The sequence below is a fragment of the Taudactylus pleione genome, unplaced genomic scaffold (genome assembly GCF_031769625.1).
Source record: "Taudactylus pleione unplaced genomic scaffold, aTauple2 ptg000108l, whole genome shotgun sequence".
Taxonomy (NCBI): domain Eukaryota; kingdom Metazoa; phylum Chordata; class Amphibia; order Anura; family Myobatrachidae; genus Taudactylus; species Taudactylus pleione.
In genome coordinates, this window is record NW_028284510.1 from 2,958,202 (window position 1) to 2,984,609 (window position 26,408).

Consider the following 26,408-nt stretch of genomic DNA (forward strand, 5'->3'; position numbering starts at 1 on the left):
AGCTGTTCTGATGAGTAAAGGGGTAAGTATGAGATAGATAGATAGATATTCAATTGTGGAGCAATCACTACATAACATCTCATGTAATGATGGTAGTCTATAACATACAGTAGCAGACACTTTATGGCTTATGCAAAAACTGCAACACATCTAAGAACATTAGAATCAATTAAAATAAAAACATACAAGAGATAACTACAGTAACTGGAACACAGAGATCTATTACTTGGAACTGGTAACTGATACTGTATACTGTAAGAAAATAACTTCACTAATTTCTAGTTATCCATATGTCTGGATAGTTTATATATGGCAATACATATTGTTCTAGCTTGTATCCCAACATTTTTTTTCCATCTGTATCTACCGCAGTTTGTATGATCTCAGCAAAAGTAGTAGTACAGTAAACAGATGCTGACATTTGCCTATTAATACTGCCAGATTAAAGAATGATTCATTCAGAATGTGCATCTTATTCACACAAATAAAGCAACTGCCAGAGGCAAAGCTGCACTGCTAGCAAACAGAGGGGGTGACTCAGCATCGGATAGAATTGCAAACCTGAATGCAGGCGGCTTTCCAATCTGTAGTTTGCTAATATGCAAATGCAGCAGGAGGTGTTTGGCACATCCTGCTGCATTATTGATCCCAGCACTGTGACAAAGGTCACATGCTAGAATCACCATTGTGACCATCATTAGTCAATGGCTGCGATAGTGGATGCCACCATGCTGCCGGACAGCTGAGTAAGCCTCAATCAGGCAGAATCATAGAAGGGGCTGTGTGCGATTATGCAGGACCCATTCTGCACACTCGCAGAATGGCTCCTGCACTCAACCAGATTCCTGATAATCAGGAATCTGCGCTCAGCCCCAGAGACCACTGGGATTTGCTACATTAGAACATCTGTGTGCAACTGAGTCTGAATCTGTATAAAAAGGACTCCGATGAATAAGGCCCATAGTCAACAAAAATATCAGTTACAGCTGGCCCTGCACACCTCACACAAGGTGGAGGGGAGCAAGCAGAATCCAGTGTTGCAATGTGGAGGCCAATAGCCCATGTATCCAGTAGGCCTTTCACCCTACCCTGCACACACTGGAAACTATATATATAACTATATTTCTTTAAATAATCAGAGACTGCTTAACTACTCAGGAAAGTCAATCTGAGCCCATAAGCACTTCTCAAAGAACAGCAAACCTCAGAAATGGCCATGAGTCCACAGCCAGACATGGGTTTGTTAGCCACCTCCGCCAGTGCCACAGTGGGAGACTGGCCACCAGAAGGGGATCACCCTGGGAGCCAACTACCACATATCCATTAAGTAAATGAGGCTTGGAAGTGCCAGTGGGAGTGGCACTGTACTCTGTTTAAGTTGATGGAGGGGTCAGAAGGTGACAGCTAAGAGAAAGAAGGTGGCAAAAAATACAAACCAAAAAAACAGGACAAAAAAGTGAAGAAACAAAAGAGAGAACCACTACAGTATACAGATCAGACAGACAAAAACCCAGGAAATCATTTAGCACATAGTACTGCACTGAGGTGCAGCGAAGAAGAGGATACAGTCAGAGGGATAGACCTTTATATAGAATGTCTAGTGCAAAACATCTCCCCCATTCCTACAACCAAATTGGTTAACTATTCTTGTAATGCCCACTTTATGACTCTTACACAGCCATCCAATGCCACTGGGTTTAAACCTCATCAGGCAAAGTGTGTTTTTTTCAACTGTTAGAGACATCCATATATACACATAAATAAATAAGTGTGTACTGTATACTTATGTGCATCAGTTGTGCTATCCCAGATCTTGCAGCCAATGGGATACAATAATGAGTTGCTTGTACTGTGCTTTAAGTACTGTATAATATATATATATATATATATATATATATATATATATACATTCCAAAAGGTCCGGCACTCAAAATAATATGGTTACTTAACTGGTTGCCCCCACTGAATTGGTAAGATATACGGATTGTAAGTGTGGCACTTCACGTAATGAACACACAGGAAACGGCTTGTAGAAAACGGTTAACGTTTCAATGCATCAGCATTGTTCTGACGAAAATGCTGATGCATTGAAACGTTAACTGTTTTCTATGAGCCATTTCCTGTGTGATCCTTGCTTGGAGTGCCACACTTACAATCCGTGTATATATATATATATATATATATATATACCCCTGGTTATTGAACTACAGCCCCAGGCACCCCTGGAGAACTGGCATGGGGAACTGAAAGTGATTTGAAAACACATATACGGACACTGACTCATACATTTCTCACAGTGACTCAGATAATTCTTCTACTAGTAAGAATCTTTTTTTAAGAGAGAAAATTCATACACAGAGTATAAACAAATGAATAAAGGACCCTGCAGGAGAGGTGGGGTCAAACACATGAAACGCAACAAATAAGTCACAGAAAACCCCAAAGAAATAGTTGTCTTTAATCTGTCCAAGTATCAACCCAACAGTGCAGAAATGTCTGTATTATCCAAAGAATTGTCAATTGCCAAACTCACAAATAGAAAACAGTTGATTTTGAAACTAAATTGATTAAATTCCAGAGGCAATTACTTCTCCAAGATTTTTTTTCTAAACAAGGTAAAGTTAATGAGCTAAATGCTCCATTTAAAGTATAAAGTTATTTTGACCCTACTTGCAATAATGCCTCAATAAAAAATTTCATGCAACTGGTTAGATTAGACATGATACATGAGGCTATACATGCATTGCATAACAATAATTAAATAACGATCAGCCATGCTGATAAAGGCAGGGGGTTGGTTATTACAGATCACACAAATTACATCCAGGAATGTAACAGACAGTTAGCTGATACAATTTGTTAGAAAAGTTTACTTTATAACCCTACCAATACATATAAAATTTAGATAATGGGATGGGATTACATAACAATTGGATAGATGAACATACAGCAACAGTTTTTACTCAAGATTTCACCAAAATTCCTTTGTTGTATATATTATTCAAGATACAAATGTCTTTGACACAGCCCCCTGGAAGGCCCATCATCTCCTCCAGGAGCTCATTAAGTCAAAGTCTGTCATAATATGTAGATTACTATTTACAATCAATTGTACAGAACACATCTTATTTCCTGAGGAATACTACTGATTTCCTAAATAAATTGGATACTTTTGGTCAGCCACCCAATAGATGTCTTTTAGTAACAATGGACATAACTAGCCTTTATACAAACGTTGAACATCATGAGGGAATGGAGGCTGTGAGACGTGTTGTCTCCACCAGTCTACACTATACAGGTCCAACAACAGAGTTCTTGCTTCTACTGATGAAAATATTTTTACATACAAATTATATTTTGTTCAATATATCATTCTACTTTCAGCTCAGAGGGACAGCGATGGGGTCAAATATGGCTTTATCATTATGCCAACCTATTTATGTATGTATATGAACAAACCCATCTCATGTTAAATTCACAATTTTCAAGATTTATAGCATTCTACATATGGTTTATTAATGATTTGTTCATGGCGTGTACTGATGGAGAGGATGACTAAATGTTAAGAGGACAAAAGAAGAAAAGGAACTCTCATCTTTGCTGGGGCACTCTTAAACAAAATATTAAAATATAACTTATTATGTATGTTAAATGATCTTAACAACATACAACACAAAGTATCAAACAATGATACAGCAACAATATGAATAATAAATAGTATGATATTACTGAGTGTTAATATTCAGTAGTATTGGCAGCAGTCATGTTCAAGTAAATAGGCAACTCTCTGTATATAATCTGTACCTTGTAATAGCTTAGATTTACCTAGTATAGTCTTCTAATATACCAATATGTAGTCTCTTTAGCACTCACTACTTCTTATCTCCAACATATAACTACATATACTGTACATTTATATACAGTTTTCAAAATATAGTGATAGCATCCACCAATGGTACAATATGTATTGCCATTCATCAATACCAGCAATAAGTTAATGCAAATAAATGGATGGTTCTGCTGAACATACTGTGGTATAGGTTATTAGTACAGGTAATTGGTATGTTTGCTAAACAATATCAGCCTATAACCACAACAACAGTCATTATACTAATTAGAGCGGATCAATAGATGGTATTGAAAAAGCTGCAGAAAGATTGGTTTAATGTATCAAAGTATCATGTAATAGTTATATTGGTTGCTATACAGAAATAATTATAGGCTATATATAGAGAAAAATAGCTTTTGCCAAAAATATGGTAGTGTGTAGAGGTATCGCCAACATTTTTTTAAATAAAGCTACTCCATTACAGACATATCAAGAAGGCAGCTGCTGCTCTTTGTGTGACATGCATTTATACAAAGAGGGAGCGTACACTCTGATCATCCTAGGATGTGAATAAGTTTATAGGGCATCTGCTTTTCTGATGTAGATAGAGGTGAACTCTGTTGAATCAGCGCAGGGATCTCCTAAATCACCAACCCAATGAGAGTACCCAAAGAAATAAAAAGAAAGTGTAGAATATAGTTTAGAGAATCAAAGTATGAATAAAGAGAAATAATGTCATAGTCATGCAGTGGTGTGTGCTGCTGCTCCCTATGTACTAAAAAGCATTGATGGGGAGTGAGTGGTACACCACTGTGAGTGGCATTTAGAAAAGATAAGATATATATCAGGTGGATTGCTAAATTGGGCAGTGAGGGGGCCCTGTTGTCTAACTGACATTGCAGGGTCACAGCTCACACCGATACCAGCAAAACACCTCCTACCAGAAGGCGATACCTGAACAGGTTGCCGGAAAACATGGGTCTGTAGTCCAGCGGCGGTAAAGTGGAGTGCAGGTAAGAAGAAAATAAAAATAGCAGCTGCTGCCTTTTACGGGACACCTGCTCATGCACAGCCAGTGACCACTAAAGTCACTGATGGCCGTTTCGCTGAACTGCTTCCTCAGTGTGTATCAGAAGCTCTGTCCTGACTATCATTCTTATCTGCAGGATGGACCAATCAGGGATCCAAGGAAATCAGTAAGATATGTTACATGAACCCTGATTGGGGGATAACTCTTGATCTATGAAGGATGCTAATAGGATATGCAAATGATGGGTGTGTGCTTTCAGTACACAGCTGTTATAATCCACCACTCACTGCAACCTATAGTAATCACATATTGAAAGTTAGTGTTATTGCAATGAATGGATAAATAATATTAGGTCTGGATAGCATCACACGGGAAGATGATTAATACTATGTATTATAGATTTACAGTAAACCCTATTGGTTGATAGTCCCTCTTTAGCACTCACTACTTGTTACCTCCAACATATAATCACATATACATTTATATACAGTTTTTCATAATATAGTGATAGCATCCACTCATAGGTACAATATGTATTGCCATCCATTAATACCAGCATTAAATCAATACAAATAGATGGCTTCTCAGAACATTGTGTGGTATAGGTTTAGTAGTCCAGGTAATAGGTATGTCTGCCAAACAATATCAGCCTATAGCCACAAAAACAATTTATATATCAATTAGAGCCGATCAAGAGATGGTATTGAAAATTATGTAGAAAGTTTGGTCTAGTGTACCAAAGTATTAAGTAATAGTTATGTTATTTGCTATACAAAAATTAGTTATATATATAGAAAAATAAAAATAAAGAAAAATAGTAGAGAAGAGTGGTTCATATTCTGTGGAATCCGAACCGCTCCGAACATAGGGGATCCGAACACTGTTCGGGTGTTCCCTGCCTGACTCGGATCCCCGTTCAGGGACGAACGGCGGCCGCCTTATGAATACGACATCAGGGCTCCTATTGTGTAGGGCAGACCGCTGTGATAGCGGTTTGCCCTACACAGAACAAACACACAGCTGCCAGCAGCAGCTGTGTGTTTGTTACAGCAGCCAATGAGAGTCACACAGACTCTCATGGCTGCTGCACGGAGGGAGCTGACTGGAGCTCACTCAGGATCTCCATCTTCCGACTCCCTCCTCGGCGTGTGGCAGCAGAGCGGACGGCGCGGGAGCGGGGATTCAGGAAGGTTTTTAAATTATTATGTTTTTATGTGTGTAAGGGGGCACTAATGGGGGGCCTGCTAATGGGGGCACAGCTAATGGGGGGCCATACTACTGGGGGGTATACTACTGGGGGGGCAACTACTGGGGGCCTGCTCTTGGGGTCATACTACTGGGGGGCATACTACTGGGGGGGCATACTACTGGGGGCCTGCTACTGGGGGGCCATACTACTGGGGAGGCTATACTACTGGGGGGGGCATACTACTGGGTGGGCCATACTACTGGGGGGGGCATACTACTGGGGGGCATGCTCCTGGGGGGCCTGCTATTGGAGGGCATACTACTGGGGGCCTGCTAATGGGGGCATACTACTGGGGGGCATACTACTTGGGGCCATACTACTGGGGGCCATACTGGGGGCCATACTACTGGGGGCCTGCTACAGGGGGGGCCTGCTACAAAGGGGGCATACTACTGGGGGGCATACTACTGGGTACCTGCTAATGGGGACCTGCTAATGGGGGGCATACTAATGGGGGACTGCTAATGGGGGCCTGCTACTGGGGGGCATACTATTGGGGGCCATACTACTGGAGGGGGCTGCTACTGGGGGGGAGGCATACTACTGGGAGGGCCTGCTAATGGGGGCCTGCTAATGTGGGCAATACTACTGGGGGGCATACTACTACTGGGGGCCTGCTACTGGGGGAACTACTACTGGGGGCCTGCTACTGGGGGCACTACTACTGGGACACTGCTACTGGGGGCATACTACTGGGGGGCATACTACTACTGGGGACACTGCATAGGGGGCCCTACTACTAAGGGGACTGCATAGGGGGCACCACTACTGGGGGCATTGTGTAACAGACACTATTGCTGTGGGCATTGTATAAGGGGCACTACTACTGTGGGCATTGTGTAAAAGGGGCACTACTGTGTGTCGTAACATAAATAATAGACACTACTTTATGGTGTAATGTGAATCAGGGTCACTATGTTTGGTGTAATGTGAATAAGATTGTGCACTGTGACTCCTAGGGCCATAGCCTACTTTGTAAACAAGTACTGTGATTCTGCTGGCCGTACCCCACTGGGTGGGTGCACTACTTTTCATTTCTGCTACTGCTGTGTGGCAATGTTTCATACATGTGCTTTATACTGTGGTGTCTGTGTCATTGTGCCGCTGCTTTGTCGCTTAATAACCAGTCAGCTCACTGCAACCTTTGGCAAATAATGTTGAAAACAATATTATAAGCTGTGACGTGTTCTAAATTGACTGGAAATTAATGTTATTGAGGTTAACACTCTAGGAAGAAAAAAAAGACCAATTTATGTGATTTTAGCTATTTTTGTAAATTTTTGCAAAAAAATCCAAATCCAAATCCAAAGCCAGTCACCGCAGTTTGGCAGGTCCAAATCCAAAGCTAGACGACGGATTAGAACCAAATCCAAATACGGCAAAAATGGTCCGGCGCACATCCCTAAAAAATAGCTGCTGCCAAAAATATACTAGTATGTAGAGGTATCACCAAAAAAAAAAAAAAAAATGTTGTTTTCAATTAACGCTACCCCAATTACAGACTCAAGGAAGCAGCTGCTGCTCTTAGTATGGCATGCATTTATGCAAAGAGGATTAGTCTAGTCAAGAGGACATAAAAAGTATCTGTAAATCTCTATCATAATAATAATAATAATAATAAATAAAAAATAAGAGGAGGAAAGTGTTGTCTGCACTCCATTAGGTGGATATGTGAGCGTGAAGATCTCATATCATAATGAAGTTGTTGTGTCAGTGTATAATTATTATGTACAATAATTAGATCTGTAAATACTGTGTATGTGTAAAAATGTAAGGAGGATTACTTAACTGCTTTTTATATTTACTCAATGAGATTCTGGGATCAGTTAGATCCTTGTTTGTAAGCAGTCCATCACCATGGATATGTATACTCTGCTATTGGCTGACAGCTTCCATCCACAACCTCTAAAACGTGGATTGCCATATTCACAGCTTGTCAGAGTAGTAAGGATCACATTGGACACAAAATAACTCCCTAGTGCTTTGAATCTAATGGGACTAAATTTTATTAACCGTGGCTATAACCCCAAAGAAGTGCAGACAGCAATTCAAAAGTGCGCCAACTTGAAGAGAGAGGAATTATTGTCCCCTAAGAAGAGTAATGAAATATAGAAAGGATACTTTTCACGAGCACATAGCCAGTGTCCTCCAACTTGAAAGCTATCCTCAAACATTGGCACATTATTAAGTCAGATCCGACATTAGGTCCTAGTTGCCAAAACACCCCGATATTCTACTACAAACACAGGCCCTCATTCAGAACCACTCGCTATTTGCGGTCGTTCGTTCTAAAACAAGGGGTGGCTCTTCAAATGAACCATTCGCTAATTGCGGTCTGTTCACGCCTCTAAGTCTGAACGAGCGAGCTAAACTTGCGGTTGTAATTTTGAAAAATACGCCCCCTTGCCGCTCGCACCACACGTCATGTCCGCTATTTATTAGATTAATCGAGTACATCGAACAGCGTATGAACTGCTCGCTATTCTTGTGGCTGGTTTTTTCAACCGCTTTTTTGCGATCATTTCGGAGTAAAAAAAAACCAAGTGACGTGGTCAATGACGCTGCTGTATTAATTATGCACTCCCTTAAAATGCCCGTTTTGACCTTTAAGCACACCTGCGTTCGAATTCCACACCCCCGTTTTCAAGCACCTTCCCCTGTTACCACCCACATACGCCTCCTTCTGTCACTCAAAATAGCAGGCATTCGCTATATAGCGAACAAACGATTTTCGGCCGCACTGACTGGTTCGCGCATGCGTATTAAAATCCGTACGCATGTGCAGATGTGTGAACATCGGTCAGAATGAAAGAGCGGCCGCTTACGAGCGGCTCTGAATCAAGGCCACAGTGCTAACTTAAAAGAATAAATTACCTATGCTGATATTAGCCAAAGGGTCAATAACAACACCAACTGGTTCAGCCTACAAAAGGTAGCTTTTAAATGTGCAGGCTGCATAAACATGTGCATATGCAGTGTGTTTCAACATCCTAATACAGGAGTGGAGTACCATATCCAGCACCGAATGACCTGTGAAACTAAATTTGTCATCTATGTAATTATATTTTCCTGTAAGTTGACCTACATGGGTAAAACCATACATATGGTCAAAGTAAGCATAGCAATTTACAGGTCCTCAATTAAAAAGGCATTCTCTGTGATTGACCAGAATATTGAACCTGTGGCTAAACACATACCATGAAATATTTTATTTTTATGCCGATTGACCATATTTCCACTCAGAAGACAGGGGGACAAACACAATCTCCTTTTGAGACATGAATGTCAATGGATATACTGTACAAGCTTAATTCTATCACACCATATGATCTAAATGAAGAACTGACATTGTTGTCCATTTTGACGCATTCTTTTTATTAAGCTGTTGAGAAAACTAGCATATAATTGCAATGACTATGTTTATTGGATAAGTTGGCTGATAAGAAATCTTCATATTGATTGGATCCATTGATCATCTCCTATTGAATTTTTGTGTTGGGGACTTTTTATGTTATTTTTTTTTTATGGGGTTACTTACTTTATAACTTAGTACTTAATTATTTTGGGATATTACTATGCGCTAGGTTCTTCTATGTTAAATAATATGCACTTTGAACCAACATTGCTGCTAAAATATAATTTTTATGTGAGATAGTTGCAATAAGTTGCTTTCAGATATGTGAACAGCTGATTTTCATTGTCTTGTATATACAGTACTGTGAGCAATGCTGGACGAGGTTCAGCAGGATGGTGTGACATGTTAAAAATATGTTGTGTAGTTTATTGCATTTTTTTACTTGCAGGTTAGTTTGGCCTGCAGGTGCTCTTTGGTTCCTAAGCCACCTGTGGGGACTCTGCCTGTACTTCAAGAAAGTATCTGCACATCCAATGGTTAAAACCTTAAATTCAATATGTTCTATTGTTTGTTATTAAGCAATATAATGATCAGTGGTAGATTCACCAAATACATTGTTCTCTGAACCACTGCTGTTTTGTTTACAAGATGTGTTGGATGCTTAGCCACATGATGCCACTACTAAATGGGGGATTTCTATTGGTTGTTGCTGCTCGTTTTTATAGACGGCAATTCCTATATAATTGGTAACCTTATTGTGTACTAGTCGCATGAGATTTACCCCCTTTGTGTATTGGGATTTTGCATTACAGTTTTCAATTTATTTTATTTTATTTATTTTTTCACGTCTGACTGGTCTGATGATGTCACTACTGGGACTGCAGAATTATTGTTCATTTCCCCAGCTGGAGGGCAGTTAACTTTGGTTCTGCCTACTGGAAGTTGCATGGAGGGGACCCGTTGATGACAGTGCAATGGAGGTTGGGTGATTACAGGTGAGTGCACTTTAGTTTAATTTAAAGGGGATTTTAAAGTCTGGAACATGCAGACCCTTGAGGAAGGTGTAAAACACACCGAAATAGCTGCCAGGCTAGGATATGGAAGCATGTATTCCCTACTGCCTGTGCTACTGACTGATAAGTATTGTACTTGTACAATTTAACTAATATGACCTTTTTAGCTCATCAATAAATGTATTGAACATTTTCTATAAACAAACTGGAGTGCTGGAATATACTTTTTCAAGGACACCTAGTGGAGTTGATCAAGTGACTGTTTTAAATTATTATTATTATTATTATTATTATTATTATTATTATTATTATTATTACTATTATTATTATTTATATGGCGCTACAAGTGTTCTGCAGCATCTTACAAAGTACATAACCAAAAAGTACAATACAATTTAGGACAAGGACATGGATAATATACATTGATGCATTGGTGACCATAACACCCAAGTAAGTAACATATGCAACCCAGTGTTAGGTGCCCTAGTGGGGAGTAAGAAGTAGATGAAAATAAAGTAAGGAGAAGCACAAGAGGGCAGAGGGCCCTGCTCACTAGAGCTTGCATTCTTAAGGGGAGGGGCAGAAAGACAGGCATGATACAGATGGGGAAGACAGGGAAGAGGGAACATGCAGCAGCAAGTTAAGAGAGCTGAAAGGCACTGTTGAAGTAGTGGATCTTGAGAGCCTATTTGAAGGATTGTAGAGAGGTGGAGCGTTTGATGGGGAGAGGGAGAGAGTTCCAAAGGTGGGGAGCAGCATGGGCAAAATCTTGGAGGCAGGAGTGGAAGGAAGTAATCAGTTGGCATGAGAGGCAGCATGCATTTGTTGAATAAAGAGGGCAGACAGGAGTGTGAAGAGAGATGAGGTCAGAGATGTAAATGGGAGAGGAGTGTGTGAGGGCTTTGTAAGTGAGTGTGAGCACCATGAATTGGGTTCTGAATGAGAAGGGGAGCCAGTGGAGGGCTTGTAGGAGAGGGGAGGCAGATGTAGAGCATTTGGAGAGAAAGATGAGTTGAGCAACAGCATTGAGGACAGACTGGAGAGGAGTGAGATGGGAGTTGGGGAGGCCAGATAGGAGGAGGTTACAGTAGTCCAATCTGGAGATGACCAGTGAGTGTATTAGGGTCTTAGTAGCATCCTGGGTGAGAAAGGGTCTGATCCTGGAAATAATTTTGTGATGGAACGACAGGACTGTGAGAGGTTCTGTATATGTGGTTTGAAGGAGAGGGAAGAGTCCAGGATAACCCCAAGACAGTGCACTTTGGGGCTAGAGGAGATAGTTGTGCCATCAATTGATAAATAAATAGTGGGAAGTTATTTTATGTGGTAGGGTGGAAAGATGATCATCTCAGTATGAGACATATTAAGTTTAAGAAACACTGGGTCATGCAGGAAGATATAGCAGAGAGACAGTTGGAGATATGAGTGAGGAGAGAGGGAGAGAGGTCAAGGTAGGAAAGGAAGATCTGAGTATCATCAGCATAGAGATGATAATGGAGGACAAACAAGCTGATGAGTTTACCTAGAGAGGACATATAGAGGGAGAATAGGAGTGGTCCAAGAACAGAACCTTGATGAACACCTACTGGAAGAGGATGTGGGGGAAGATACGCCATGAGAGGAGACAGAGAAGGATCGGTCTGAGTCGTAGGAGGACAGCCAGGAGAGGGCAGTGTCACATAGACCTAGGGAGAGAAGGATTTGCAGCAGGAGAGGGTGGTCCACAGTGTCAAATGTAGCAGAAAGGTCTAGGAGAATGAGCAGAGAGTAGTGGCCTTTGGATTTGGCAGCAAGGAGGTCATTGCTGACTTTTGTGAGGGCAGTTTCAGTGGGGTGGAGAGAACGGAAGCAGACTGAAAAGAGTCAAGGAGAGAGTGGGGGGAAAGAAAGGTTATAAGGTGGTATATATGATACCAAGAGTGATATACCACTCTTATGTGAGTGGTTTTGCTCTAATATATGCATATCTTGGTGTGTGTTGTGACTGACAAGGTCAAAGGCTGAGTGCAGTCAACCACCTAAGGCATGCATAAATCGGAGTAAGACTGCTCACCCAAAATAGCGTTAAAAAGGATACAGAAAAGGAGGAAAAATATTTGAGATTGGTGTGTTTACTTCAAATTTTTTTTACACTGAACATTTAACTGGATAACAGTGTAATAATAAAATAGTTGAAAACTTTCTGTCAGAAATGTTTATTCATGTCAGTGAGGAAATGAAGTGCTGCTTTTCTGTCAGTAGTTTCTCTGTGAGTGATGTTGTGGCTTTGTGATATGGTCTTGGTAACAGCTGGAAGTACCTGTAGTTCAGTCATGCAGTTACCATGGAAGGTGTGCAGTCATTGGAAAATAATGCATGGTCATGTTATCTAGTGTGTCCAAACATGTAAGTATGATTTCTGTCAGCATACCACACCACTGTATAAATAAATAGATACAAATCGATATATATATATATATATATATGAAGTCACTAAGGATGGCACTCCCATATGAGAATCAAACAGTTCCTGGGTGCCATCTGTGGAAAGCATAAAACTTCCCCCATATTAGTTAACTCGTTGGTGGCACTCCAGTATAATAAGCCACGCCAGGCAGGTATAATTTGCTGGGTATTTTGATATTAGTGACGTTTTTGATTTAGTATAGATAGTTATATTTATATTTAATAATTATCCTTTTTATGCATTCTTTTTTCTATATATGATTTTTTTCTATATATGATTTTTGTTGGTGTTGTTTGTTTAGTTGATTTGTATTTTTTATGTTAATTTTTTATGATGACGATATCTGTTTATGTCTTTGTATTTTGGTATATAGTTTATTTGGTTCCATGTATCCACAGCCTCTTTGTGGTCTGGAGTGCAGGACAGCGGTCCCACTGATTACAGGCACAGGATGAGCAAACTGGAATGCAGGAGGTCAGCCGGTGGAACGCCCACTGCTGGTTTCTATGGTGATGGCTGGAGTGCATTCCGGAAGTTCAGCCAAAGCCGATTCCGGTGGGAGGAGCTGGCGCCCGACGCAGAGAGAGACGGATGGCGGTCAGATGGGAGGTATATTAGAGTGGGGTAAGTGTCACTTATGTTGTGGTTGTATGTAATTGTCCTGAGGATGGGGCTGTGACCCTGAAAATGTTTGACTCATTACATCTTGGTTTTGGATATTGTCGTCTCCGTGTGCCAGTTTTTTCTTCCTCTACTGGTCTATATATCTGTGCACCGGGGCAAATTGTTTGGATTGACTGAGTTTCGGTGAATTGGAATTGGAATTATATATATATATATATATATATATACATGCAAAGAATCAGCGGCACTCCTGGACTGGTATCATAAGCAAAAGAAGGTTTAATACATGCCAAACTGCCGACGTTTCAGAGCCAGACACGGCCCTTTTCTCAAGGCTGGCATAACAATATTAAATATATAAACAGCAGACATAAACACTGCTGAGTCTTACCTTTAAATAGCGGTGTGTTTCCTGTGTGCCGGCGCCGGCCAGGACAGGCAGGGGGAGGGGTTGGCGCGCACACGGCGGCTCCTGTCCTCCATGGATGACAGGAGCCGCCGTGTGTGCGCCAACCCCTCCCCCTGCCTGTCCTGGCCGGCGCCGGCACACAGGAAACACACCGCTATTTAAAGGTAAGACTCAGCAGTGTTTATGTCTGCTGTTTATATATTTAATATTGTTATGCCAGCCTTGAGAAAAGGGCCGTGTCTGGCTCTGAAACGTCGGCAGTTTGGCATGTATTAAACCTTCTTTTGCTTATGATACCAGTCCAGGAGTGCCGCTGATTCTTTGCATGAATATTGGACACTTACAGAAGGCACCCTGGCACATATCTCCATTATTTTTTGAGTGCCGGTTCACCCTTGGAATATATATATATATATATATATATATATAAAAATATATATATATTATATATATATGAAGTCACTTAGGATGGCACTCCCATATAAGAATCAAACAGTCCCAGGTGCCCTCCATGGAAAACAAAAACCTTCCACCATATTAGTTAACTCATTGGTGGCACTACACTATAATAAACAACACCAGGCAAGTACAATTTCAACGTTTCGATGCTTTAATGCCTGTATCCTGAAAACGATGCATTAAAGCATCGGAACGCTGATATTATACCTGCTTGGTGTTGTTTATTATACTGGAGTGCCACTGACATGGTAACTATATATATATATATATATATATATATAAACAGCAGTAGTCCGGCACTCTGAATCATAAAATTATTACTTAGCTGGTTGCCCCCACTGTAGTAGAGAATATGTAGATTGTAGCGTGCGGCACTCCATGCATCCATAAACGACCAAACAAGCAGCTTTCAGGTGTTAACGTTTCAATGCTTTATCGCATTTTCCTCAGAACAGTAACAACAGTGTACAAAATCTTACCTTAAATACCATAAGCATAATCACCCAGTGAACCACTTGCAGGCTGGTCCGGGCGGGACTGCGCACCCAGCCGCCAGCGTCTTGCTAATGACGTCATCACGTCATAGCGCAAACGTGATACAACCATCACCATAGTAACAACATAACAACGCTGCTATAATGCAGCAACAATTAAACATGACAGATATTACAGGTTGCCTTAATGTTAGAATGAGTAACAAAATATGCTGGTACACATTAATGAGCATTATTGTGCCGACAGCACATCAATAACATATACTCTGAACGCTGACAGCTTATGACTGCCTGGATAACTCAGGCTATGCAAACACAAAAATATCAATTACAATAATTACAGACACACATACATATAATACATAACATGTGATCCATTCTCAATCTCTATACATTGAAATATTTGCCGGCAAACAACAAAGTTGTCATAAAAGATATCACAATCTATAGAAATACACCTAACCCTAATTGTTCATTTAACCCTCTAGGGGCAATAGTACCAAGTCGGTGAATCCACCGTGTTTCATGTTGTATTAATATTTTAGCTCTATTGCCCCCCTGGCTAGTGGAGGGACATGATCAATCATGCGATATTTTAATGCTGACAAAGCATGTCTCGCCAAGGCAAAATGCCTGGCAACGGGCTGATCACTTTTACCACCATTGATCGCCGCCCTAATCGCACTTCTATGAGCAGCCATGTGTTCTTTGAATGTCCTTTCAGTCTTCCCTATATAGGAAAGACCGCAAGGACACACAATCTGATAAACGATGTACTGAGAATTACACATGAGCCTATATCGGATAGAGTACTTAAAGCCCAAATGGGGATGATAAAAGCTGTCTCCCGGAATTAAATATCTACAAGTGGTGCACGTACACCTAATGCATCCCAGTTTACCTCCAACATTCCTATCTGCCATGGGATCAGGGCTCGATATGTCTGCCTTAACTAGGATGTCCCTTAGGCTGCGACCCCGTTTGTAACATGACATAATGCGTGTGTTCTGCAGTTGTAAGTCAGGGTCCGTCTGAACAATAGGCCATAGTTTCTTAGATACCTTATTGATAACCTGACTGTTGTTATTAAATTGATTAAATCACGTGTAATTCTCAGTACATCATTTATCAGATTGTGTGTCCTTGCGGTCTTTCCTATATAGGGAAGACCGAAAGGACATTCAAAGAACGCATGGCTGCTCCTAGAAGTGCGATTAGGGCGGCGATCAATTGTGGTAAAAGTGATCAGCCCGTTGCCAGGCATTTTGCCTTGGCGAGACATGCTTTGTCAGCATTAAAATATCGCATGATTGATCATGTCCCTCCACTAGCCAGGGGGGGCAATAGAGCTAAAATATTAATGCAACGTGAAACACGGTGGATTCACCGACTTGGTACTATGGCCCCTAGAGGGTTAAATGAACAATTAGGGTTAGGTGTATTTCTATAGATTGTGATATCTTTTATGACAACTTTGTTGTTTGCCGGCAAATATTTCAATGTATAGAGATTGAGAATGGATCACATGTTATGTATTATATGTATGTGTGTCTGTAATTATTGTAATTGATATTTTTGTGTATGCATAGCCTGAGTTATCCAGGCAGTCATAAGCTGTCAGCGTTCAGAGTATATGTTATTGATGTGCTTTCGGCACAATAATGCTCATTAATGTGTACCAGCATATTTTGTTGCTCATTCTAACATTAAGGCAACCTGTAATATCTGTCATGTTTAATTGTTGCTGCATTATAGCAGCGTTGTTATGTTGTTACTATGGTGATGGTTGTATCACGTTTGCGCTATGACGTGATGACGTCATTAGCAAGACGCTGGCGGCTGGGCGCGCAGTCCCACCCGGACCAGCCTGCAAGTGGTTCACTGGGTGATTATGCTTATGGTATTTAAGGTAAGATTTTGTACACTGTTGTTACTGTTCTGACGAAAATGCGATAAAGCATTGAAACGTTAACACCTGAATGCTGCTTGTTTGGTCGTTTATGGATGCATGGAGTGCCGCACGCTACAATCTACATATATATATATATATATATATATATATATATATATATTAGGGGTGAGCGGGTTCGGTTTTACTCGGATTTACTCTGATCTTTTTATTGGCTATCGCCTATCATGTGTTTTGGATAGCCAATAAAATCAATCCGAATTTGCGGTAAAGTGGCGATAAGAACCGAGTGAATCCGAGTAAAACCGAATATATATATATATATATATATATATATATATATATAGTAGCAACAATAATATTCTCCAGTGTTCAAATAAAGTTAACTGATGTAGTGCAGCTGCCTCCTGACTCTTTTACCAGCATGTGTGTGATCTGGAAACAGGAGAGGACACACGTGAGGTAGTAATAAAAACAACTTGACTTAAATAAAAGTTCACATACAGTGCATCAGAGTTTAAACAAATGATATTAGCTGTGTACAAGCCCCCTGGCAACTCAGTAATCTTAGACTGAAATCTGGACTCCGGATATACCACGTGCATGGTTGGATGGACTGGCTAGCACAAAGTCCAGATCTTAACCCCATGGAGAAGCTCTGGAATGGCTTGTAGTGACAGGTGCATTCTAGGCTGACTCGACCTTCTTCAGTGTCACAGTTGGTCATTGTACTTAAAGCATAATGGCAAAACATACAGTCTGCTGTTGTCCAGTAACTTGTGGACAGTTTGCCAAGAAGGATGTCTGCAGTAATCACTGCACGTGGTGGACCTACAAAGTACTTACAATAATAAAATCTCAGTGATCTATTTGCTATTAGTGTCCAGTAACTTTTGTGTACATAGTGTATATAAAAATATAAATAATAGTGATCCAAAGTGATATGTATAATTAAATAAAAACATAAGAATAAAAAAGTTTGTAATACACTAATATTAAAATATAAAATCAATCATATCCCTCCCAGTGTCCCCTGTGGCTCTTGCATGTGTTGTTCGACGCCATGCATGCAGGTTAGGACTCTTGGGTCATAGACCCAGAAGTCCTTACAACGCAAAGGACAGCTCTGTATCGGAGGAGCTGCCCTTTGTGTAATATTCAGAAATGTATATGCATATGTTTTAATAATGATGTTATGTAAGAAATAAGTGGTGGGATGTATTGCATATAATATGCAATGCTTAATACATGCTGCCTGATGTAAGGTCATTTTAGAGTTGCAGCTTGCTCCAAAGCTGTTGCACACTTTTTTCTTCTGGACCTGGTGTATTTTGGTCACTGGTGATTTTGTGCAATTGCAGGCTTCATTTGGGATAGCTTCCTAATGTGCAGAAGTCTTGAATATACCATACAGTAAGGTCTAAATGTTTTAATTGGCAAATAACAAAAAAATATGTTTATATTTACTATTTCCTTATTGCTTAATTCAATTAAACAAACAATTGAAATGTCTTTTAGTTAAAATGTTTCTCAATTGTTGTGCTTTTTAACCTTGGTAGTTGGTCAAATGTATATATTCTGCAGAGCTTAAATTCATATAATTACTTTTTTAATCATGTGTAATTCAGCTTGTTCATTTTTGTCTGATCATTAATATAAATTAAAAAAACAAATAATAACTTGGAGTATATTATTATAGACCCCATATGTTTATAAATATTTAATACCTGTATAAAATAATAGTAAGTTAGGAATCATCCTAATGGAAATAATGTGAGCATGCCCATCTTTTTTAGGTTTGTGATACCACCTAGAAACATTGTTGTGGACCATACACTATGGACCTCATTCAGAGCCACTCGCAAAAAACAAGTGCTCGCTCTGAATGAGGGCGGCCGCTTTTCTTTTGAAAGGCGGCCTCCTGGCTGCTCGATAAGCTGTGGGTAACCACCAACAGCTTTAGTGAGTGACTAGGTGAAGGTTGCGATGGTCGAGACCATCGCAACCATTGGGGTTTGTGACGAGACCCTTGTGGTAGGGTCTCGTCTACCACAAGCCCCAGGTAGCTTCCTGCTCTAACAGAGCAGGAAGCTCCCTACTGACATCACTGGTGATGTCAGTAGGGCCGCCTACAAATGGCAGGCGTTCCTTCAGGAACGCCTCCATTTGTCCGGCCACCCCCCATCCCCCCTACAAAATGGGGCGAGCTATCGATCAACATCGACAGCCGCCCCTGTTGTATCGAGCCCCAGAGTGAGTGCATTTGTCACTCACTCCGGGGCTTGCGCACGTGCACTGTGAGCACTGCGCGTGCACATGTCCTCACCATCAACCCGCTTGCGAGCGCATAGTGCTTGCGAGCGGGTCTGAATGAGGTCCTATGTGCTCAAGCTTATATGAATTAATGTTTAAATGTGGTGTATTTTAGTTAACCCAGTGACATTAATGTAGGTACTGTATAAGGGAATTCTCCTTTTAAATGTTTGTAAGCACATATTCATCTTATGATTCTTTGTTTTAAAGTATCATTTTCAAAGATACATTTATTTTAGTTTGCTTTTGCAAACTAAAATTAACTTTGAAATTGAAGGGGAAATTATGTGAATATGAGCTCTGCAGATAAAATAAATTTGGCCAACTACCCCGGGTTAAATAAGGATACCAACTGTGGAACATTTAAAAAAATACTTTTATTAATTTGTTCTTTTAATCAAATTAAGAAACCATGACAATACTCAATATGAACTAGCAGCTGCTTTTTTTAGTTTATTACCAATTAAAGCATTTAAAGATTAATTATGGCATACAAGGCTTATGGTATGTAGAGGAGTCCTGGTCAATGATAAACCATCTCTAATGAAGCCTGCAACTGGGTGAAATGCATAGGAAATTGTCTGTTTAAGCTTCAACTGGCTAAAGAAAATTAGTTTATGTGGTAAGAAGAGCTATATTTAAGGAACTGCAAAGCTTAAGGTTGGAAATCAACCAGGCTTCACTCATTATTTACCAGTAAGCACCTTCATGACTGTCATAGTTACACATAGATTGTGCTACATTCTTTCAGCTATGAGACACCGGACTGTTAGTTGTTACTATATATGGATTACCAGAATATGACTTACCAGAAAACCTAGGGCCAGATTCAGACCCACTCGCAAGCGGCTGTCCGCTTGCAAGTGGGTCGATGTTGTGCACTGCGCATGCGCACGACGGCGGGAGCTCCGTCGTGCGCATGCGCCAGATGCGATGAGCGAAGGACTTTCCTTCGCTCGTTGTGTCTGATCAAAGGGGGCGTGCTGTCGATGTTGATTGACAGCACGCCCCCTTTGGTGGGCGTGCCGGGGGCGTGCCTCCCTGACGGGGGCGTTCCCAAGGGAACGCCTACCATCAGAAACCGGCCCACTGACATCACTAGTGATGTCAGTGGGAGTGATTTTGGCTCTGATAGAGCCAAAATCACTCCGGGCCTTGTGGTTGAAAACCTCAACCGCAGGCTCCGGCTCACAGTGGCGATGGTCGCGATGGTCAAGACCATTGCGACCATCAAACTGCACACTCGTATAGGCTGTGGGTGGTGACCCACAGCTATACGAGCGTCCAGGAGGACGCTCCATAATTATGGAGGGCGGCCCTCATTCAGAGCGTGCGCTCTGCTCAGAGCGTATGGCTCTGAATGAGGCCCTTTGAAAACTATGACTATATTTGGGGTTATAGTAGAAGGTCAGTTACCTATTCACCACTTTGGAAATTCATTTTAGACTCTGGGAATTTATTGTGAATATTGTAGTCTCTGTTTTTGGCAAACACAAACGATTTTATGAGAGAGATATCTACAATAATTGCAGTGCTCAGCGATAGAAATCCAGAGTAGTATTCTTTACTTTAATATTAGTTTAATAAAAATTCTTGTCCATGCATTTTTGCAATACATGTATTATTATTGGTTTTATCTTTAAGTCTGGTTATTGTTTGTTTATTCTATGTAAAACAATCTCCATGATTTTGCTAGCACTACATTTTCCTCTATCCCCTACCCTGGGTTGTCCTTATTGATATAAGCAGTGTTTAAAATCCACTGCTGTTTGATGCTTGTGGGTTTTGTGGTGAGAGAAGGGATTCAAAAGTAATGTCCATCAACAGCAGTATAAGACAATAAACACCAATGCTTAGTAAATACTGTTGTCGTGGCTGGTTTCACAGTTTTAACTGTTTAGGGCATCGAAACAGAATCAGCAGCAGGCGAACTCAACAGTAACTGTGGAGGTGATAAATAGAGTCTCATAGAGACTTGGGTAGCAGTGAGAACTGCCTTTGGGGATAAATGGTAGCAATAGATAGCTGTGAAGTGGCCAGGAGGAACCCAGTTAGTCAGACTGGAGTAACTTGCAGAACTAGACTGGAACCAGCAGGAGCAGCTAGGCAGTGTAACTGCTGTAAGCAATGGTAGTGTCAATAGTCAGGCTAACCAGAGTGGACCAGTAGTAGAACTTGTTGTACTGGACTGAGACCAGCAGGAGTATTTGCCGTACTGAACTGGGACTGCATGCTGGGGGACAGGAACACTATAACCTGTTACTCCACAGAAGTAACAAGTTGTTGACCACACTCTGACAGTACCCACCCTTTTAGGGTGGCCACCAAAACACCTATTTTGCCTGTGAGAACATTTCTGATGAAAACTCTTGATTAAATGAGGAGCATTCACATACTTGCTTTGATCCAAGATCTCTCCTCAGGCCCATAGCCCCTCCAGTCTATCAGATACTGTAATTATTTTTGGCAAAGGCGAGAGTCAAGATTTTGGGCAAATTCAAATTCAACACCCTGTTTGGTTTGGATCTGCAACTTGTAAGGAGAAGACCAGGAGTGGTTTAATACCAGACGTCACAGCATAGAAACATGGAATGTATTAGGAATACAAAAGTTACCAGGGAGCTTTAGTGTACAGGACACAGTTTTAATTAATTTTCTACTGGAAATTGTCCAATAAAACGAGGCACAAATTTATTGTTGGTACTTTGGATCTTACATTTTTGGTAGATAACCACACTTGATCTCCGGGCTGAAGTGATGGAAAAGCTTGCCACTTCCTGTCAGCATAGATGAATGTTCCTCCATACTTGAACAAGAAGTTGTAATCTAGAGGCTGCTGCAGGTATATCTGGAGCTTGGAATAAATGAAATGTGGGAATTTGTGGATGAAGACCATAATTTGCAAATAGTGTAGTGGTATTCATTGCAGTGTGGTAGTGATGGTTGGTGCAAACTCAGCCCAGTACTCCACTCAGTTGTCTTGTGAAGAGGCTAAGTAAAGCCAGAGGAAGGTTTTAATTCTTAATTCATTTTCTCAACTTGTTCTTTGGTTTGTGGGTGGTAAGCAGAAGCAATATTTAATTTGATTTGTATGGCTGTATATAAGGCTTGCCAAAAATTGGCAAAGAACTGGACACCACAATCTGATACAATCTCTTGAGGCAAGCCACGTAACTTGAAAATTTTATGAAAGAAGATCTGAGCAGCAGAAGGGAGATCTGATAAGGGCAATGAAATCAGCCACATTTCTTAGAGTAAATCCATAATGAGGTCCATGGTTAAGTGTGTCCAGGGTTGAGTGGGTACAGGCAAATGTTGCAGTAGCCCTGCTGGAGGACACTGAGTGGATTTGTGCTGAGCACAAGTGGGGCAGGATTTAATGATATCTTAATTATATTTCTTCATGGTTGGCCACCAATAAGATTGTTGCAGAAATGCATAAGTTTTGAGGATTATAGTGTGCCCAGCAAATGGAGATGCATGTGGCAAGACAAAAGCTTCTTTCTTAAATTATCAGGAACTTTGGATCTTCCAGATGGAGGAGTTTGAACACTGGTACTTGTAACAGCAAAAGAAAGAGAATTAATGATGGGTCTCTTGAAAGAGTTATCATCTGCATCTGTAGTTAGAGACCTAGATAAAGCATCTGCTTTACTGTTCATGGATCCCAGAAAATACTTGATACAGAAATTGAACTGGGAAAAGAAAAGTGCCCAGCGGGCCTGGTGTGAATTAAGATATTGGGCTGTAGACAAATAGGGCAGATTTTTATGATCTGTATAAATTGTTATTGGATGTTGAGCTCCCTCGAGAAGATATCTCCAAACTTCTAGGGTAAGTTTAATTGCCAGAAGTTCCTGATCACCCTAAAAAGCATTACACAGCCTTCAATGTGGAGGGTGGAGCACAATCTAGAATGCCCACTAACTTTTCTGGATCCATCTGTAACTCAGTTCCCTGTGACCTAGGAATGGTATGCTGGAGACTTCAAAGATGTACTTGGAAAATTTGCCATACACGTTGTTGTCATGCAAACATTGCAATATCTTCCGAACTTGCCGCCGGTGAGTCGTTAGATCTTGTGAGAATATCAAGATGTCATCCAAATAAACAACTACATATTGAAACAGGATGTCATGGAAGGTTTTGTTTTCAAAGTGCTGGAACACCGCTGGCACATTACACAAGCCAAAAAGCATCACAAGATTCTCATAATAGCCATCTCTAGTGTTAAAAGTGGTTTTCCATTCATCCCCCTCTCATATTCGAATTAGATTATATGCCCCTCTCATATCCAACTTGGCACCCCATACACTGTCAAACAACTCGGTAATCAAGGGGAGAGGATAACGATTCTTCAATGTGATTTCATTTAAACTGCGGTAGTCGATGCAGTCCTCTATCTTTTTTTTTCACAAAACAGAACCCTGCTCCAGCAGGAGATGTAGGAGGTCAAATTAATCCTTTTTTCAGATTATCCTGTATATATTCAGACATGGCCTTGGGTTTGGGAACTGAGAGAGGATAGGTACGGCCTCTGGGGGGAACTTTCCTGGAATTAATTCAATTAGGCAATCCCAAGGGTCATGGGGAGGAAGCTGGTTGGCTGCTGGTTCAGAAAAGATGTCACTAAAATCTTGATAGGCTTCAGGTAATGCAGAAGGAGAAACCTCGTGGAGAGGACATACAGTGGGGATACAATTCTGATGACAAGTGGTCTCACAGGCCACTATTTGAGAAGAGATCCAATTGATATGCGGATTATGCATCTGCAACCAAGGTAACCTCAAGACAAGATGATGCGAATTCTGAGGAAGTACAAGGAATGATAATCACTCTTGATGTGAAGGACCCACTTGAAAAATAAAAGGTCCTGTAGAGAACAAGATATTCTCTTCTTTGATTCGAGTCCCATTGACTGCTGTAAGCATAATGGGAAGATCCATCAACTTGACTGGTAGATGTAGGTCACAAACTAAAGAAGAAGAAATAAAATTACCTGTGGCTCCAAAGTCCAGTAAAGCTGGCAGGTTCACAGAACTATTTGGACCCTTCAGTGTTACCAAAATTATACAGTCCTACTTAGAAGGATGTTTAAAATTTATTCCCAACCTGACTCTGCCAGAACAGGTTAGGATCACAGGTTTCCCGGATAAAGGTTGCAATTCTTCTGGAAGTGGTAGGAAGAATCACAGTATAGACATAATATTTCCTGGTGATTTTGAAGATGATCTTCAGGTGTAAGCCGAGAATGGCTAACCTGCATGGACTCTTCAATTGTGGGAGACTTGGGCCAAACTGCATGAATAGTATGTGACTTATGACGATCCCTCAATTTCACTCGAGACCACACTCCCGTAAATGAAGGTCAGTCTTCACACACAACTAGATTAGATCATAGAGTGACTCTGGTAAATCTCTCATAGCCAATTTGTCCTTTAATCTTTGAGATAAGCCATTAAGAAATGCAGTTTTAAGGGCATCATTGTTCAATTTTAACTCAGAGGCTACAGTCTGGGAGTGAACAAAATACTGCCCCGCAGAGCATAATCCCTGCTTGAGTTGAAGTAAATCATTAGAGGCAGCCACAGAATGACCAGGCTTATCAAAACATTTTTTAAAAGAGGTAATGAACTCTGAGTAATTGGACACCACAGGATCAGAGTGTTCTCATAAAGGTGACACCCACTACAAAGCAGAATCTATCAGTAACAAAATAATGTTGGCCACCTTAGTCCATGGTGTAGGGAAATTATGGGGAAGCATCTTGAAGTTGAGGAACTCCTGATAGTCCCTTGGGTTGCCATTAAAGTGGTTTGGAGTAGGTAACTGCAAATGAGACTTCATGGCTGCAGTGGAAATAACAGCAGAAGTGGACAGCACAGTAGGAGCACTACAGTAGCTAAAGCATTGGGTGCTAGCAAGACAGATTGGATTCTTTCCAAACATAAGGAAAGTTCTTAGTAAATATTGTATCACTTGAGCATGTGCTACCTCCTGTATATCCAGATTTTGTAGAGGGTTTACTCCATGATAATGTGCTTCATTTAGATCCATTTGTGGACCTAAACAAACTGTAATGGCTGGTGTTACAGATTTACCTGTTCCCGGCATCAGGGTGGAATCATCAGCAGGTGAACTCAGCAGGAACTGTGGAGGTGATATATAAATCTGTCTTTAGTGAAAAATGGTAGCAATATATAGCTGTGAAGTGGCCAGGAGGAACCCGGCTAGTCAGACTGGAGTAACTTGCAGGAGCAATGTGACTGCTGTAAGCGATGGTAGTGTCAATGGTCAGGCTAACCAGAGTAGACCGGTAGGAGAACTTGTTGTACTGGACTGAGACTAGCAGGAGTATTTACAGAACCATACTTGGACCAATGGGAGAACTTGAGGAACCGGACTTGGGGTCTCATTCAGACCCACTCACAAGCGCTGAGCACTAACAAGCGGGTCGATGTTGAGGCCCTGCACACGTGCAGCGGCCGCACTGCACGTGCACAAGCCCTGGAGTGAGAAAGAAATTATTTCGCTCCAGGGCTCACTACAAAAGGGGCGGCTGTCGATGGTGATCGACAGCTCACACGGGGTGGGGGGATGGCTTGCCAAACAGAGGCATTCCCAAAGGAATACCTGCTGTTTGGGTTCGGCCCCACTGACATCACTCATGATGTCAGTGGCGAGCTTCCGGCTCTATTAGAGCCATAAGCTCAATGGGGCTTGTGGCAGACGAGACCCTACCACAAGGGTCTTGTCGCAAGCCCTGATGGTCGCGATGGTCTTGACCATCGCGACCATCAACCTGGTCACTCGCTAAAGCTGTGGGTGGTCACCCACAGCTTAGCGAGTGGCAAGGAGGCCGGCTCATTATAGGGAAGCGGCTGCCCTCATTCAGAGCGAGCTATCACATTTTGCGAGCGGCTCTGAATGAGGTCCTTGGACCAGTAGGAGAACTTGCAGAACTGTACTGGGACTGCAGGCACCTGGAATAGATATCCCGCAGCGCCGGGGATGCACTCTGACAACTATTACTTTAGACACTAAATTTTTGTTGATTTTGAATTGAATCCAAAACTGATGATTAGTAAATTTATATTATAGCATTTAATAGCCAATTTGCAATGGTCATTACTAAAAAGTTAAAAAAGTCACTTTTGACCAAACTATTTTAACATTATTTTGTTTTCAAAAATCAAATTATATTTGTTTGCTTTACAATGGCTTTTTTTGTTTTAACCATTGATTAAACATTACAAATTGGATTTGGTAATAAGAAAA

General features: G+C 41.1%; 1 protein-coding gene across 1 annotated transcript in view; it reads right to left on the reverse strand.

Annotated features, from left to right (window-relative positions):
* The window catches only part of LOC148525449 (uncharacterized), a 71,173-nt gene that overhangs the window by 31,380 nt on the left and 13,385 nt on the right, over positions 1–26,408 (reverse strand). Inside the window, exon 2 of the mRNA XM_088470935.1 lies at positions 21,847–21,984. Within this exon, the coding sequence (XP_088327061.1) occupies positions 21,847–21,984 (138 nt within the window). The remainder of the gene's footprint in view (positions 1–21,846; positions 21,985–26,408) is intronic.